A 17181-nucleotide genomic window follows, 5' to 3' on the forward strand; every position below is an offset into this window, starting at 1 on the left:
TTTTATTTGCCAACTAGGAGCAATATGAGATGCTGAAGGTGTTGGGTGGTAAAGAGTCCCGACTCGTTTGATATCAGACTCACGGCGATATCAGCCATTCATTACTTTATACTGATTGGAAAAGTCTGATTAGATGAGTTCAGGACGCTGGTCTACAAATAAAAATGGTTCCATGTTATCTGAGCTTCATCCTAAATACAGATGATGCGATGATAGCATAAAATAATAGTACAAAATAACAGCTTAAAATAATAGCATAAAATAATGGAACAAAATAAAAGAACAAAACAGAATAAAAATAACAGCATAAAATAAAACAACAAAATAATATATGATAAAATAAAATAGCATGAAATAAAATAAAATAATAAAATAGAACAAAATAAAACAAAAAAAGCATAAAATAATAGAATAGAATAATACCATAAAATAATAGAACAAAATAATAGCATAAAATAGAACAAAATAAAAGAACCAAATAATAGAACAGAATAATAGCATAACATAATATAATAAAAGAACAAAATAAAATAATAGCATAAAATAACAAAACAATAGAACAAAAACAACAGCATAAAATAAAAGAACAAAATAAATGAATAGAATAATAGCATAAAATAATATAATAATGGCATAAAATAATAGAGCAAAATAATAGAATAAAATAAAAGCATAAAATAATAGAATAAAATAACAGCCAATACTATGTTAAGAACAATAACTCAAACTAAACTGAAGAGTATAAAAGGCTATAAGAAATTGTGTTTCTGACTCTTCCAAGTCCTGAACCAACATTGTGAAGGTAACAGGTAATGTTATTTCTGTGGAACGGGAGATTACAGTGTGTCGTGAGGATCGGGTTAGAGGATGGCTCTGGGGTTTGGCTTTAATCGTTTCCATATACCTGAGTGTTTAAAAAAGATCCATCATTCATCTACCCGGTAATAACAGCTCTCTGAACGGCCAGTCAGTGGTCAGGTTGTGCAGCAGAGGAGATATGAGTGTGTGTGATATAACTGCAGCACCATGAAATGCTTTAACATACAAATTACCAGGTTTGATTTATTTTTATTTATTTATTAAAATGGTACTGGACTGAATGGTCCACCCCAGGGAATGTGGTTAGAACTCTTACTATGTTCCATGAAGATTGCATGCTTAAATGTTTGACTTGTACCTCAGACGGTCTGTTATACCTGTGTGACTGATAAAGAACCGAAATATAGCAACAATGCGAGCTCTCTTCTCTTTTGTTAGGAAATGATTTGCGCTGCAGAAAGTCTGAATGAGCTACACAAAGTGTACACAATACACCACTTCAGGAAAGAGCAAATAAGAAGAGTGTGTGTGTGAGTGAGAGAGAGAGAGAGAGAGAGAGAGAGAGACAGGATGAGTGAATTGAAAAGAAATAGTTCAGATCACATGTAAACGAGGCGGTTATCTATCAGGGATTGTCCCAAGCATGGCACTTCCTCTTTCTGCTTCGACTATTTGCATTAAGCACAGAGCAAAAACACAGAACCCCTGCGGAACAGATGCAATCTCAAGGCACTTTAAAAACCACGATCATTAAAAATTATAATAATCATTTGTCCTATGTGCGTAAGAGATCTTGAACACTTGTCTCACGACACGGACACACCGTTAGCTTTCAACATGAACGGAACGATGCCTTTAAAAGGCAACAATGCAATCAGTTTTTCAACATGAACGGTTTCACAACTGCTGAGAGCTTCTGCTTTTCGATGGACCTCCCACGCAGCAGACCTCATGCTAACATGCTGCTTCTCCAAGTCAAGAATCACTTCTTACAAAAACAAACTGAGCAGTGACCGATTTCTTCTCTGTACAGACAATTAAACTGAGTTTTAGTGACCGGGAACGTGTCTTTTGAGATATGACAGATCTTTTAGTCATTTCTTCAAATCAGTGATGGGGATGAGTTAGGGACTGGAAGTCAAATGATAGTGACTGGAACATGCGGCATCTGGAACTGGAGTTAAAAAACTGGGAGGCAGAGAGAGAGAGAGAGAGGGGGGGGGGCAAAGAGAGGGGCAGGGAGAGAGGGAGAGAGAGGGGGGGAGAAAGAGAGAGAGGGGGGGGCGGAGCAAGGGAGAGAGAGAGAGAGGCAGAGAGAGAGAAAAAGAGAGAGAGAGAGAGAGAGAGAGAGACGTGATGAAAAGTTTTAGATGTTTTCCGTGACTTTATTATTTCCCTACACTAACATTTCGGCCAGAGTAAGTTAGTTACTCCATAACGGCAGTAAAAGAGTGGAGATGATTAACCTGTGATTATTTCCAACAGCAGAAAACCATCATTTAATATAATAAAGATATAAAGCTTCATGTAATCAGCATATGAGTAATTACATCTCTCTCGTCATAGGGGGCAGTGTCTGGGGTTTAAATAATCAATTCATCAAAATATGTTCATTAAAAACGTAGGTCTGTCATCATGAAATGAAGGAGACTTCACTTGGGGGTCAGTCTGGTTTGGAACGGTGATTTTACATGCTGGATGTTGTTGGTTGTTAAAGTGACCACCTGCAGGCCCTGGACATTACGCTCCTCATTAAAACACGCAGAAAACCGAAACAGCAAGTGAGTTCTCCATCTAATCGGATATCTGATTGACCAAATGGAGTTATATGCTTGTCTGAATGTTTTCACACACACATACACTGTAATGCAGCGAGGCAACACCCATTAGTGTATCATTTCTGACATGTAATGCAGAAAATAACCCGACTTGACGAGTCTCATCACTCGGACTTGCAGACACCTCGGTTTCACACTTAAGCTGAGTAAATATCACCGGGTCAGCCGTAAACAGGAAAAAAGAAGCGCGTTTGTGTGTTTGAGAGCAAAGACGTAAAAGAATTTGTATACTGAAGTACAGAACGGACCGTTGTGCCCGGGTCTCGGACCGCGTCGTGTCTTTAGCAATCTGCTCACCTTGGCTGCGAGTTCTCCTCGTACATGCGCTCCTTGCCCTCCTTGAACAAACTGATCGTCTGCTTCGTCTTCTTCGTCAGGTTCTCCATGAAGACGCGGAAGTACTCGTTGTCGCCCAGCGTCTCCATCTTGCCCTCGTAGCGGGACAGGATGGTGCGAAGGTGCTGGTAGGTGTCAGGGAGCAGGTCCAAGATGTATGGAGGACTGTTCTTGAGGGCCAGCTTCGAGTTCTGGCACAATCGCACCACCTGAAAGAAACAGAGCAGTGACACCACAAATAAACTTACGATGAAACTTTTCCTTCTGCATTCTAATGCAAAGTAAAATCCAAACGACGAGCTGGATAGCTGCAGAAACTATTACTCTTAGATTAAATAACTTCTGGTTAGTGTTGTCTTTTTAAAGTGACGCCATCTTACTCAAAATAGATCGAGCTGGCCCGGAAAAATCACAGGGATGGATTTCGGCATGTTTTGAGCAACACAGTCTCTTGTAGCCAGAGCACATTTTATCGCCTAAGGCCCGCCCATGACATCTGACTGACAAGTAAAGCAACCAATCAAAGTTCAGTGTCATGTTTAGGAGAAAAAAAAAACAAAAAAAAACAACAGACTGGTGTACAACTACAGGTCATTCGTTTAGAGAAAGTCTTTTGAATTAATACGTTTATACCCTGAAAACCCCAGACTTTAGCTGATCCTCATGAGTGGTCAATTGTCACAGTTCTAAACAGATGCTTCCTTCTTCCATGAGGTACAAGCTGAGAGTCACGACGGCTTTGTTTCCAGGCGGATGGTTAAAAACACGACACGCATTTCTGGAAATCCTGCAGATTTCCACCAATCAGAGAAACTTCGGAAGAGTTTGTGTGAGATACTAATCAGAAGGTTCACGGTCGTGATGTCCCTAATGCTCATCCAACTCGGAGCACAGAAATCCCAGTTTCCCCCCCACTCGTAATGACGTTGTGGTGGTGTTCATGTGCTTTTGAATCTTTTCATAATGACTTGAAGGCACCATGTTGTAAAACTAAACTGCGGGCAGCTGAATCAAGTGACGAGTCCACAATCCAGTCCTCCACCAACAGCTCTGTCTGTCACGCTAAACCACTCGAGACTCCGCAGACATGGAGCAGCCTCGCAACGGGACTGTATTTACGTGCGTTTTAAAGCAGAAGACACCTCGTAATCCGTTTCATCTGATTTACACACAACAACAACAAACTGCTTTCAGTCTTTATACCTGCTACTGTACTACAGTTTTAGCTAAAATAATACACAAATAAAATATTTTCCTAGGAATATCTCACTTGTCCCTCATGTTTGTGAAAAAGCACTGCAGAAAAGACAGAAACCTCGAAACTATTCCTTATTAATCGAGTGTTTTGTGAATAAAAAATTGAGCAGATGCACAGTGCTGCAGGACCACGCTGAGGGAAAAGGTGCAGTAAAGTGACCAGTGTGATTTATTGGAAAGTAAAAATCAAGGCAACAACATTGCCTTCACTCTAACTGCTGCAGAGGAAAACGTGTAGCCAGTCCTAGCCAAGGTTCTTGTCATAGATTTAGTGGCATCAGGTGGTCAGCACCTGGGCCTGTCTTAAAGCTCTGGAACAAACACGTCTCTGCTTCTCGGCTTGCTGGACGTTTGCCTGGTCAACAGATAAACACTTCTGCCAGCTCTTTTACTCAGGAGAAAGTATGTTAGGAGGAGAAGTCAGCAGATGATATCGATCAATATATTAGTAAGTAATTTGTATATTCAGGGAATAATCGTGATCATTTGCATGTCAGTATGTGCTGCATGAAGAAGGAAGAGTTTCTGAAGGAACTCGACACAGAGGGAGATATCTGCCAGCTAGATTAATGTTTAAAATTCTGTTGGATCCATCCATTCGCTCAGCCATCCATCCATCCACCCAGCTAACCAACTACCTAACCCACCCATCCAACCATCTAACCATTCATTCATCCACCCAGCTAACCAACTAACTAACCCACCCGACTAACCAATCCATCCATCCATCTAACCATCCATTCATCCACCCAGCTAACTGTCCATCCATCTATCCATCCATCCAGGTAACTATCCATCCATTAATCCATCCATCCATGTATGTAACTATCCATTAATCCATCCAGGTAACTATCCATTAATCCATCCATCCATCCATCCATCCAGGTAACTATCCATCCATCCATCCACCCATGTAACTATCCATCCATCCATCCATCCATCCACCTAGCTAACCATCCATTCACCCATCCATCTAGCTATCCATCCATTCGTCCATCCATCCATCCATCCACCTAGCTAACTATCCATTCATCCTTCCATCCATCCATCCATCCATCCATCCATCCATCCACCTAGCTAACTATCCATTCATTCATCCTTCCATCCATCCATCCATCCATCCACCCCACCTAGCCAAACATCCATCCAGATAGCTAACCATCCATCCAACCATCCACCTAGCTAACCATCCATCCATCTGTACCCATGAGGCCCTGAGAGTCCTGTTCTTAGCTGCCAGGAGTGAAACCTGAGGTCCTCTGCTGTTGTCTCATCTACCTTGAGGTTTGATGCATGATGAGATGCTTTTCTGCACAGCATGGATGTACAGAGTGATTATATGAGTTACTCCAGACTTCCTGTCAGCTCTCCTTCAGTCTGCAGACCTTCCACACGCAGGATGTCCCCCCCCCCCATTCTGTGTAAACCCTCGAGACTGATGTGTGAATATCCCAAGAAATCAGCAGTTTCTCAAAAACCCAAACCAGCCTGTCTGACACCAAACAACCGTGCCACACTTCATTATTCTGGTGTTTAACGGAAGCTCTTGACCAACAGACGTGAAGGACTTCCTTTTAACGCGACGACGTTCATTTTCCCTTCAGAGCACTACTCTGACACCACAACAACTCGCCAACGCTAACAATCTTTACTAGTTAATAAAGGACAAGACACGGTTTCTATTCATTAACCCTGCTTACATTTAATGTTGTAGAACTTGCTCTTATGAATATCTGAGTTTTTTAAGTAGGTTTCTGACCAGCTTGAGCAGAGCAATAAATAAATTAAATGATACTGGTCAACGGCTAATATTTTCTCTGATCAGCATTACAATGGAAAACAGACAAATTCCATTCACTCCTACATGGTGAAAGAGCAGAGAACTCTGTGCCTAAGGCATCTAAGGGGACGGCCCAGCGGTCAACAGGCCGGCTCCTTCTTGCTGGTAATCTGAATGACAGAAATGCGCTTAAAATATCCTTATATTATAAACAGGAAGGAAGTTTCTGAAGCGTCTGAAGAACAACTATTTTAGCTATTTGACCCTTATTGGAGCAATTCCAAAATCTACCCAGTTCATCTGCTGGTTATTTCGCTGGACAATCTGAAGACGTGCAACAAGTAAAGAAAAACTGACGTGTAACGGAAGAGAACGCTGGGCGCTGTTGCCTAGCAACACACTTCACTGCAGTTCTTCATTCATTCATTATTATTCCATAATATATAGAACATAACTGACCATTCCCTGGATATAGATTTTTCCACATTTCCAGTATGTTTGCAGATTAAATTTAGTGAACAGTCACAAAACTCCTCCTCCTCCCTCACACATCGAGCTGAACAATTAATTAGCTGAGAAAGTGTTCACAGATCCATACTTCATAAATCTACTGAGAATAGACCAACCCAGTTAAAGCATTTCAGCATACCACCATTTAGGGCACAATGATTCTGAGCCTAGATACTATCCATCTAACTATCCATCCATCTACTTATCCATCCATCCATCCTACTATCCATCCATCCATCCATCCATCCATCCATCAATCCATCCACCCATACAACTATACATGCATCCATCCATCCACCCACTTATCCATCCATCCAACTATCCATCGACCTATCCAACCATCCATCCATTCACCCACCCACGTATCTATCCTCCATCCATCCAACCATCCATCCACTTATCTATCTTTCTGACTATCCATCTATTCATCCATCCATCTCAATACCCACATATCAATCCATCATCCATCTTTTCATTCCTCCATTCATCCAGGACGTGTAGTAGGTGAACAGGGATGCAGCAGTGATGTTCCCAGCTCTTGGTGTCAGAGATGTAAATAAACCCCAGATCACTGGAAAGACATTAGCAGAAAAGTCTAGAAGAAGCACATCTACCCTGACCTGAGCACAGTCTGCTGCCTAACTCACGATAAGGGAAAAGTAAGTAAGTAAAGCTGTCCCCCAAACGTCGAACTACACACTGCGCACTACGTACGACACCATCTGGTGTATTCTATAAAGATAGAACCCTCTCCAATGGAACACTAACTTTTTTTTTACTAACCGCTACTAAAATGCATGCAATGCAACAACACCAGCCTTAACTCTTTAAGCCTTTTTTTGTTTTTTATTCACCACACTCGAGTAATTTGGACTCCGGAGCTTGTTTGTGTTTATTTCCCTCTCACACGCGTTCTGGAAAATTCTCCAGGCTGCACTGAGACTGGACGATATTCTTCCTCCCAGTCCCACTAGCATTAACCGGTGGTTGTTTGTGGTGAAGAAGCTCAGTGACTCACGTGTTGATGTAACACGTGCCTGCTTTTGTCTAGCGACTAAACTGAAAGGATGCAGAAATGTGAATGAAAGACGTTTTGTATCTGAAATATCCTTAATGGTAGTCTTGTACTGAACGGTGTTCTTTAAGGAAGAGACGGTTATTTCCGCTTCCGACGCACCGAGACGCACACGGCCGCTTCGCATTTTCAAACTGGGATTGATTTCCTGCGCCATTCCCAGTTTGACACGGCATCTGTTGAAGACCTTCAGGTTTCTTCCAAAAACAACAGAAATCCCTTTATCTTCCACTCTCCTTTCTTGTACAATGACTGGGGGAAAATTGATCGTTTAGGAATAAACGTGTTATTAAGAATTACATAAAGGCTGAAGGCACAGAGATCACGCTTCTTCGTTCTGGTGTGTGACGTGAACATTACCTGAAGCTCTTGACCTGTATCTGTATGATTTCACGCACTGTGATATGGACAATACACACACTCCTCTGATTCCTGAACAAATCTTTATTTATCAGTGCTTTTTGTTCACTGACACTGCTTACATTTAATGTTTACATTTAATGTTTAACTTCCACAAAACAAGTTCTTCTTAGAATTTATTTCAGAAAACAGTTACTTCTTTAACAAAAAATTACTAAACTAAAACCCTGTGAAGAATATTTAGAGGACAAAAGTGTTTGCAAGAGTCTAATCTGTGAAAAGGGGGGGGCCTTGTGGCTGTTAAATAAAAAGCTTACACAACTTACTTACTTGCTCTACCAAAAAACCCATAGTCCGGATATGTCACAGCACTTTGTCCACCCTAAGCTATATTTTTCCGAAAAACACGACTACACCAGATGCAATCACTTTGTACTTCCTCTTTTAACAGTGCACTCACTTTAACTCTCATACTGTCAGCTTTTTTAACAACTAGCCCTTTTGCTGTTAAGGCTCAGACCTTGTAAGTCTTTCTGTTCTGCTGCTTGCACCACTGCCTGCTTATTGATTGCTGCGTGGGCTGGAAAGTGAGATGTGCTGAAATGACGGGTCAGGGCGGTCGAGAGGAAGTAAGACGCCGCTCTTATCTGCGTATAAAACCTCCTCGTACGGTAGCCGTGATTGGGGTTTGAGGACAAAAACGGCGTCGCTGTCGGGACACGACGTAACATGCCTCGCGCTCGTGTTCATCCCTCGAACTAATGCACAGAGTCCTGCCAAGCAGAAGATAACGCTGTGGACACCATGTGTCCTCGGAATTATCAGTAAGCGTGCATGCAGCTGCAGGGAGACGCAGACACACTATCTCTCTCATGCATATATACATGTGTGTACGCAGACTCCACTTATCGTCTGAGAACATTAACATGTAAACTCGAACGCTTCATTATGTGTCCAGACGCTCTAAAAGGTAAAAAACATTAACAGTTAAAACTCCAGGTGCAGAAAAAACCATCCAAACTTTTCATCCGGTTCTGACACCACAGCCCTGATTCTCTACATACAGACTCGATTCTCTACATACTGCATCTTCCTGGAAGTTTTATTCCTATTAAACCTCTGCAACTTTCCATCACCGCTCCAAGACTGATTCTTTACTCCAAACAGTTTAGTAGTTCCTGTTATCGCTTACTTATCACTTTTCCTTCTTACATGAAGAACAAAATTCCTCTAACCTGAATACCGGAGACTCCTTCCATCACGACTCTACAATCTCTAAACCTTACCATACAGGAGCTTTTATTTTTTATTTCATTTTCGGTCCCTGCAGGATTTCATGGATTTGCAATCACACAAATTAACACAAGAATCTTGTCCAAATGGCTGCAGATTTGGGCGTGTCCTCATCACAACGCACATTCAGCTAAAGTCCTCTTAAATTCCGCTGTGCTGAACGTGAGTACAGCGATCAGGAAACACCACTAGAAACGTGTCTGAAAAACCAGGTCGAGAATAATTCGAGGAGAAAGGTGTAAAGCAGCGGTCATCTGTCGATTCCTTGAGAAAAGATGACAGATTAATATAAGCCTGCGATCTGGATTAGATTAGGATTATAAACAGCCACGTCTCATGCATCATCTTTACATAACGCGGCTCTGCACCGTTCCCTCAAACCGCTGTTAGATTAAACAAACAAAACAAAATACTATATGCAAACTGTGGCTTGTTTCAGTGTTTTAAATATTTAAATCAACCCTACAAGCGCAGATTAAAGACACCGCCCAGTCAAATGCTGACAGCCTGATACTAACTCGGAGATATGGCATGGATAATTCAGGGGATAGAGAATGGTACGGTACGGTAACTGGGAAAAACCAGGGGACGTGGTGTGTGAGGCGGACACACACACACTGGACGGGACAGCGGTTTATCTCGGAGCACATGTTCAGGTCAGGAGCACACTCGCTCACACCTCGGGATAAATCATAAACTGGGAGGAAACTGGAACCGGATCGAGTGTGGAGCTGTGGAGGCCGTGACGCAGATCACTTATTTCATAAAAGCAGCTTCCTTGTACTTGAAGTCAAAGAGCCTCTGGCATTTTGGAGCTTTTTATTACTGCTTCAGAGTTTTATTAGTTTTTTGAATATCACTAAAATGCATTCAGTAGGTTTTGCTGTACAATCTAGGGAAAAAATAAATAAATAAAAAATTATTCGGCTGAAATTTCCGGACTAGATTCTCAGAGGCTCGGCAGAGTCTGGAAAGCTCCAGAGAGCGGAGAGAGTACGGGGACGGGTTCGGCTCCACGGTCTCATTTGTTCGTTCCTTTGTTTGTTTTTTTCACATTCAAATAAGTGCAAATGGCCGTCGTGGTTGTTTAACTGAGTAAATGAATGAACACGGCTTGTGTGGAAAGAAAACCTGAACGATCTGCCTGTTTTGTGAGGAAGAGCTCTAAGCGATGAGAAAAGGATGGCGTTTGTTACAGAAGAAGCGTTTAGAGAATTAAACTCACATCATTTGCCAAGTGAGCAGGATTTTAAGTCAAGGGAAATGAATAACCCCACTGTACGTCTCCGCTAATGATCAGCCTGAAGATCTCAAGGAGCAGCCATTCATTAACAAAGAGATAGGGAACAACAGGAAACAAACTGTAATTTATTTAGCTCGGTCTTCCTATCAGATTTCCGAACAGTGTCTGATCTCGGGTAGAGGGCGAATGTTTATGCTTTGCTTCCTCGAGCTGCTAAAAGGCCGTGAGGTCTTGCAGTCTGAGGTGCTTCTGGCTCACCAGGCTATAGTTACCTGTGGTTAGCAGTGATGGAGGACTGAGATTATATATAGAGCACAGTCCATCTCAGAGACTTCCGCATCGACCGGTTCAGTTCTCAGGAAACTTTAAAAAAAAAAAAAAATTAAAAAAAACCCACACACCTCTGTCTTTATGTCTATTAATAAACACATTTCAGATATAGACAGTTTATTAAGCAGGAATTTTTGTAATAAGGCCCTGATTCTGTACCGCTGTACAATTTTGCAGCAACCCCGACACTATACATCCAAATATTTGTGGACACCTGCCGTCAGACCTGCGTGTGGTTCTTCTACAAAACGTTGCCTGAGAGTGGAAACTCTACAGGATGTATTTGTAAGTTGAAGGTCCTTCAATAGTGATTTGAAGACCAAACCTGTTCCAGCCTGACTCTGCCCCTGTACACACAGGGCAAAGCTCCATGAAGACATGGTTTATCCAGACTGAAGAACTGGAGACTCTGACTCAACCCCCACTGAACACCTTTAAGATGAGCTAGAACACTGACTTCCCTCCAGACGTCCTCACCTATCACTGCTAAAGCTCTTGATCACTAATCCCCACAGTCACACTCCAACATCTAGTGGAAAGCCTTCCCAGAAGAGTGGAGGGGATTAGGACAGCTTCAGGACTAAGTCTGGAACGGAATGTTCAACAAGCACATATGGGTGTGATGGTCAGGCGTCCACAAACTTGTAGTCACACAGTGTAGTAACAGAAAATCAGCAGAAGACATGGCAACCCGACGTGGAAACGCTCAAAGGTGTATGGTTCTATCAAGTACATTTAACATCCATAGAACGTTTCCATTGCATAGAAGATCCTTTGTAGTGGACAGTCATGCAGTGAAAGGTTCTTTGAGGAACCAAAAATGGTTCTTTTCTTTTTTTTTACCGCTTTATTTTTTTTAAAGCATATAAAAGAGAGACTCTGAACTACATGGTGATTTACTACCAGACCAGCATGAAGGTCTTGACGCTGGTACGAGCATGAAGGTTAAAGCTTTGGGACCTTGTCTGTGTAAGCAGAGTGCACACAGGAGGAGCCGAGTGCTGACCAAAGGACTAACCGATTAAAAGACTAAAGCGCCGCTGCATCGGTTTCTTTAGATAAGGATGAAGCAACGGCTTTACATTTTCAGATGGCAGCACCAACAGGACGTAGTGGAACCAGGGTCAAAAGAGACGCATATAGAAGTTCAGCTGTTACTTTAAATGTCGTTCCTCGGGTCCTGCAGGTAAAAAAAAAAAAAAAAACAATCACAGATTCTACACAGAACCTGACGACAACCAGCGCTTTTGGAACTGAACTGAACCCTCGAGTGTCCAATGCGAGTGTGCAGAGTGTGCTGACATGGCGGAAGTGCTGTGTTATAAAGTCTCTTCCTGAACGAACGCAGCAGCTTGAAGTCAGTCTGGGTGTGAAATAAGCGTGATGGAGGAACATTTCTCTTTTCTGAGCTGGCTCGTGATGTTTAGTTCTGCTTTTCATCTAAAAACGCATACCAAGCTGAATCTGCAGGTTACGGAAACCTACCACATTGTGCTGTGAGACATTGCAAAAAAAAAAAAAAACACAACAAAAGTGCAGGACGATGCCGCCGCGCTGGGAGAGTCTGTTTCTCAGGGCGCGAGAGAACCGTCTTGTTTTTCCGTGCTCACAAATACTTATTCTCTTTGCTAGTGTATTGGTGAGAATCTCACCGGAAACACGAGGTCAGCATGAAAACCACAATTATTTCCATCGACTGCTGCTCTGTGCTCAGCGCCAAAAGATGTATTCAAACGTGGAAAAAATGATTAGACAGGCCTGATTAGACCCACAAACACACCTGCTTTGTGCACAGGTTTAACAATCGCTTTTATCTGATGTGACTTTTCTGCTTAACAGAAAAAAGTGGATCATACAGTGGAAAACAGCCCTTTAAGCATGTCTGCTGTTTAGATAAGGTTTGTCTGTGAAATACACAGGATCACCTGAGCAGGTCCTCGGGTATCTGCTACACACAGGTAGACGACTCTGCCTTAATAACCGAGTGTGTCCTAATCCGGTCACCCAGAAAAAAAATAAAATCATAGCTACTTCATGGTTATTATATACTTATTTTTGGAGCCAGAGACTGTCCACAAAATGACTCGAGAGCAATGATTTGACGTAGCTCTTTCAGAAAACGCAAGCCAAAGAGACTTTTTAACTGATCTATGCAAAAGCGTTCAGGGAAACACCACACCCCTAAACCAAAACGGACATTAGCTTAGTGAACTAGCTGAATATGGAGAACAGCCCCTTTTTCGCCCCTAACTATCCCCATCACCTGCATTTGTTGGTTTTATCTAGAACTTAATAAACAAATAAATAAAATACAGATCCGTGTGGTCACCACCATGTGAGGTGTGCGAGCGGCAGACTCAGGAAGAAGTGCAGTTACGTATTTAAGCTTGTCTAACGTTGAAGTGCACTAGTTTACTCTGAACGCAACATAAGCCATAAACATCTTAGAAATAGACCCAGGACATGTACTCCTGCACAAAGGTGGGGGAGGGTGGGGTGGGGGGGTCCAAAAAGCGCTGAAAGAGCTGCTGCTGTAGAGCAAGACCTCGGAGGCGGGACGTGAGACTGGAGGGCATTCTATTGGACAGACACAAGACTAGTACAGGTTGAGTCATGGCAAAAATTAATAAATAAATACATAAAAGATGGGTCAGTGTTTTCCTGAAAGTGATGAATTAAAACTATATTTTGGTGTCAATTATTGTGTCTACGACTCAAACAGACAGGTACAGAAAGTTCTGGGTGGGGGGTTGAGTAGGATTTTGATTTCATGGGAAGCAATCACGAAGTCCAGGAGAGTCCGAGGTGTGAGATGAAGGTGTGAAGAAGACATCCTGTTGCTTTGCTGCTCATCAGGTACAAGTGGAAGCAGCTAAAACACCAGGAACTGCGTTACTGCATAAGAAAGCAGCCATCTGCTCGGACTCCTGTATGACCACACACACCCGCCGATCTCAGACCTCCAGAATCCGAGCTGAGGAGATCTGTCCCTGTTCTGCGAGCTGATTGCATCTGGCATCAAGTCAAGAGCACACACAGGCCAAAGCTAGCTAGCTGTATTAGCCTGCATGCTAGCACTGGGCCAAGTCACGATTGAAATGCAAGCCTAGCTTTCTGCACAGCTACGGTGTGAGAGATCCGAGAGAACACCAGCTTACCTTGTCCATGAGTTTCCAGCATTTCTCCACGGTCTTTTTGTCCACGGCCCCGGGCTGGTGATGGGAGTGGTGGAGGTGATGGTGAGGCTGAAACGCGTCCTTCATCATGCCAATCAGCCCGCCGCCTTTCTTCAGATTTCCTGCCATGTTTCGGCTCCTCGGACTCGGACAGCGTGACTGGTGGTAGTAGTGGTGCTGGGGGCAGAAGCCTGTGCCTTGTTTTTCTTAGTCCAGGCGGCGGTTTGACTCAAAAAATACCCCCCGGTGAGGACAGCGCCCGAGTGCACTCCGAGCGAGGGTCCTTCGTCGGGGGGGAAGAAGAAAAAAGCTCTAGCGACTCGAGGGTGCCATTAAATCCCCTCGGCAGCAGTAAACCGCGCTGTCATTGGAGTCAGTGCACAAGTACAACCACCAAGTCGGGGAAAAAATATAAATATATATAAAAATATCGAGTTCTAATGGTGTCTGATATCGTCGCTACTTTTCACCAAGAAACAAATGAGTCTCTTTCAACGCCACCCTGCGCGCACTGGTTCCCGTTTCCCCCCCTCGCTCTGTCTCCCGCAACGGGAAGTTCAGCTCACAGCAGGAGGGGGAGGCTGAAGCAGATGACTAATAACGGAGCGGCTCCAACTTTGCTCTATTCACCCAAGAACGACCCGTAATTACTGCATCGCACAGAAACACCTCATAAAGCCGGCTATAGATGGAAAACTGGTAAAGAAATACGCTGAAATACACAAACGCCGCCTTCTAGCTCCCCCTACCAAGATGGTTAGGAACACTCTTCCTGTTCCTCCTCTTCCGCCTCTCTGCTCGTCTGTCGCCTGTACTGTCTTGACGGACCGCCCCCTTCCTAACTCCTCCCACGCAAACCACGCCCTCTCCCAAACCATGCAGCTTGCTGCTTGCACACTTTCAGGTCACGTGCTCATTCTCTCTACTCTATCACTGCCACTAAAGTAACAATTACTGCTATTTACATGAATATTTTCATTCAGAGGAAGAATAAGAACAATAATTCATCCTAAATGATGGCTTTAACTTAGTAAGAGTCACACTGAGCCTTGAGAACATTGAGAAGTGGGAACACACACACACACACACACACCGAATCTATTGTCAGTCGACTTACCAGCATGTTTTGAAGGGTAGGAGTAAACTGGAGAACCTGAACGAAACCCACGTTGAGAGGACATCACAATACGCAGAGACAGCAGCCAGAGAGCTGCAAGCTTTGTTGTCCAAAATAAATAAATAAATCATCATGCTCTCATCATCATCATCATCATCAAAGGAGTGGCATTCCATGCAGAGAGTAACTTGCCAGTAATACAGCAATTTTTCCTGATCAAAGAATAAATCATCATCTTCATAATCATCATCAAAGCATCACTATCTCTACATGCCTTTTCCTATGTATTCTTTATATCTCTGTAATGCAAGAATTGTAATGTAAAATGTAATTTCGTCTTATAAGAAAAATAAAACCTTTTCCTTCTTGGAGGAAACAGTAGCACTGCTTCATGTTGGGGTATATCACACCTCTCTGTTACGTGTTTTCCTTTAACATCACACCTAGTCATTTTTATGACGTTGTGTTTTCACTCTCCTTCAGACTGATAGATAGATAGATAGATAGATAGATAGATAGATAGATAGATAGATAGATAGATAGATAGATAGATAGATAGATAGATAGATAGATAGATAGATAGATAGATAGATAGATATACTTTACTTATTGAATAAGAGAAAATAATTTGTGTCACAGCAGTTTGTCCGTTAAGGTAACAGCGCTATTATTTTTGCTCTTTAAATATAAAACCTGAGGAATATATTTTGGAGAACAATCTTAAGAGAAAGTAAGGGAATGATGTTTATACTTTAGCTGCTGTAATGAATGTGATAACAGTATCTAACTTATTTCGTGGATCTTCCTCAAAACGCAAAGTGACCAACTGTCAAAGAACATGACGTGAAAATGATGTCTTATAAGAAAAATAAAACCTTTTCCTTCTAGGAGGAAACAGTATCTCTACTTCATGTTGGAGAATATCACATCATCTCTGTCACCGATTACGTGTTTTCCTTTAACATCACACCTAGTCATTTTTATTCATTACTCATTTCCTTGCTATGCGATATAAAACAAATATGATGTTGTGTTTTCACTCACCTTCAGTAAGCTCTTTATCCTGATCGAGGCTGTGGTAGACCCGGGCTCTATGTGATTATTGCTGGGAGTAATTTGGGAATAAAAACTTTTTATCTCTATAATTATATGCTGCTGCTTGCTGTGTCTCTGTGTGTGAATGAACCAGTCAATACAGAACATTCCTACAAATCTAATGAGATTCAAATCTTTGATTTCTGTCCATAAAATTATAAATATATAAATTAAATAGATTTATAAATATACACATCACATGTTTGTGTTGGTTCGGTCCTGAATTCGAATAAATGAAAAGAAATGTCCGTAGACTGTGAGTGTGGTGGCTTGGCTGAGGATGATGATGTAATGCACACTTTCTTCTCCTTCTTCTCTCCACACCTCAGCTCTACAAGCTCCATCCTCATCAGCAGAACCTCGATGGACAAAGAAAATATGTTCGACACTAACACATTAATCATCACATCAAATGCTTGAACAGGTCTGGACACAGGTGTGGACACACCCACCTTCATTATCAAACAGAATATTGTCATATCTGTTATATTCAGTTATATTTGTGACTCATTAAAAACTTTAATGTAAGATTTGTTCAAGAAGGGTTTTTTTTTGTCATTCCTCTAATCACTACAAATTTATTGTTAATAATGGCTTAACAGACTAAACAATAGACTCTGAACTCGATACTACATTAAGTACCACAGCAAACCCAGTCTCTATAACACAGGTGTAAGGATTATATAAACTCTTTATTACCACAGCGTGTTCGAATGCTCAAATCAGCTTCGTCAGAAAGTGTGCATTATTTTATTGAGAAGTCAGGAGAACAACCTAAAGCGGGACAAATTCTAACAGAGACTTTTTATGTAATACACAAAGCTAAGCAGGATGAACCTCCAGCCACATAACCACAGGCAAGTTTCAGAATGATTCACCTTGTTCTTAAAATATCTGTGTTAAAAAAGCACAAATAACATTATTGAGCTCTGTATGTGAACGGCAGATTCCA

General features: G+C 42.1%; 1 protein-coding gene across 1 annotated transcript in view; it reads right to left on the minus strand.

Moving 5' to 3' along the window:
- cbl (Cbl proto-oncogene, E3 ubiquitin protein ligase) overlaps positions 1-14796 on the minus strand; it is a 53836-nt gene extending 39040 nt beyond the window's left edge. Inside the window, exons 1-2 of the mRNA XM_058412851.1 lie at positions 14000-14796; positions 2955-3202 (exon numbers count right to left, since the gene is read on the minus strand). Coding sequence (XP_058268834.1) covers positions 2955-3202; positions 14000-14146 — 395 coding nt within the window. The 5' untranslated portion in view covers positions 14147-14796. The remainder of the gene's footprint in view (positions 1-2954; positions 3203-13999) is intronic.
- Between the last annotated feature and the right edge of the window lie 2385 nt (positions 14797-17181).

Source organism: Hemibagrus wyckioides, linkage group LG17, assembly GCF_019097595.1.
Source record: "Hemibagrus wyckioides isolate EC202008001 linkage group LG17, SWU_Hwy_1.0, whole genome shotgun sequence".
Taxonomy (NCBI): domain Eukaryota; kingdom Metazoa; phylum Chordata; class Actinopteri; order Siluriformes; family Bagridae; genus Hemibagrus; species Hemibagrus wyckioides.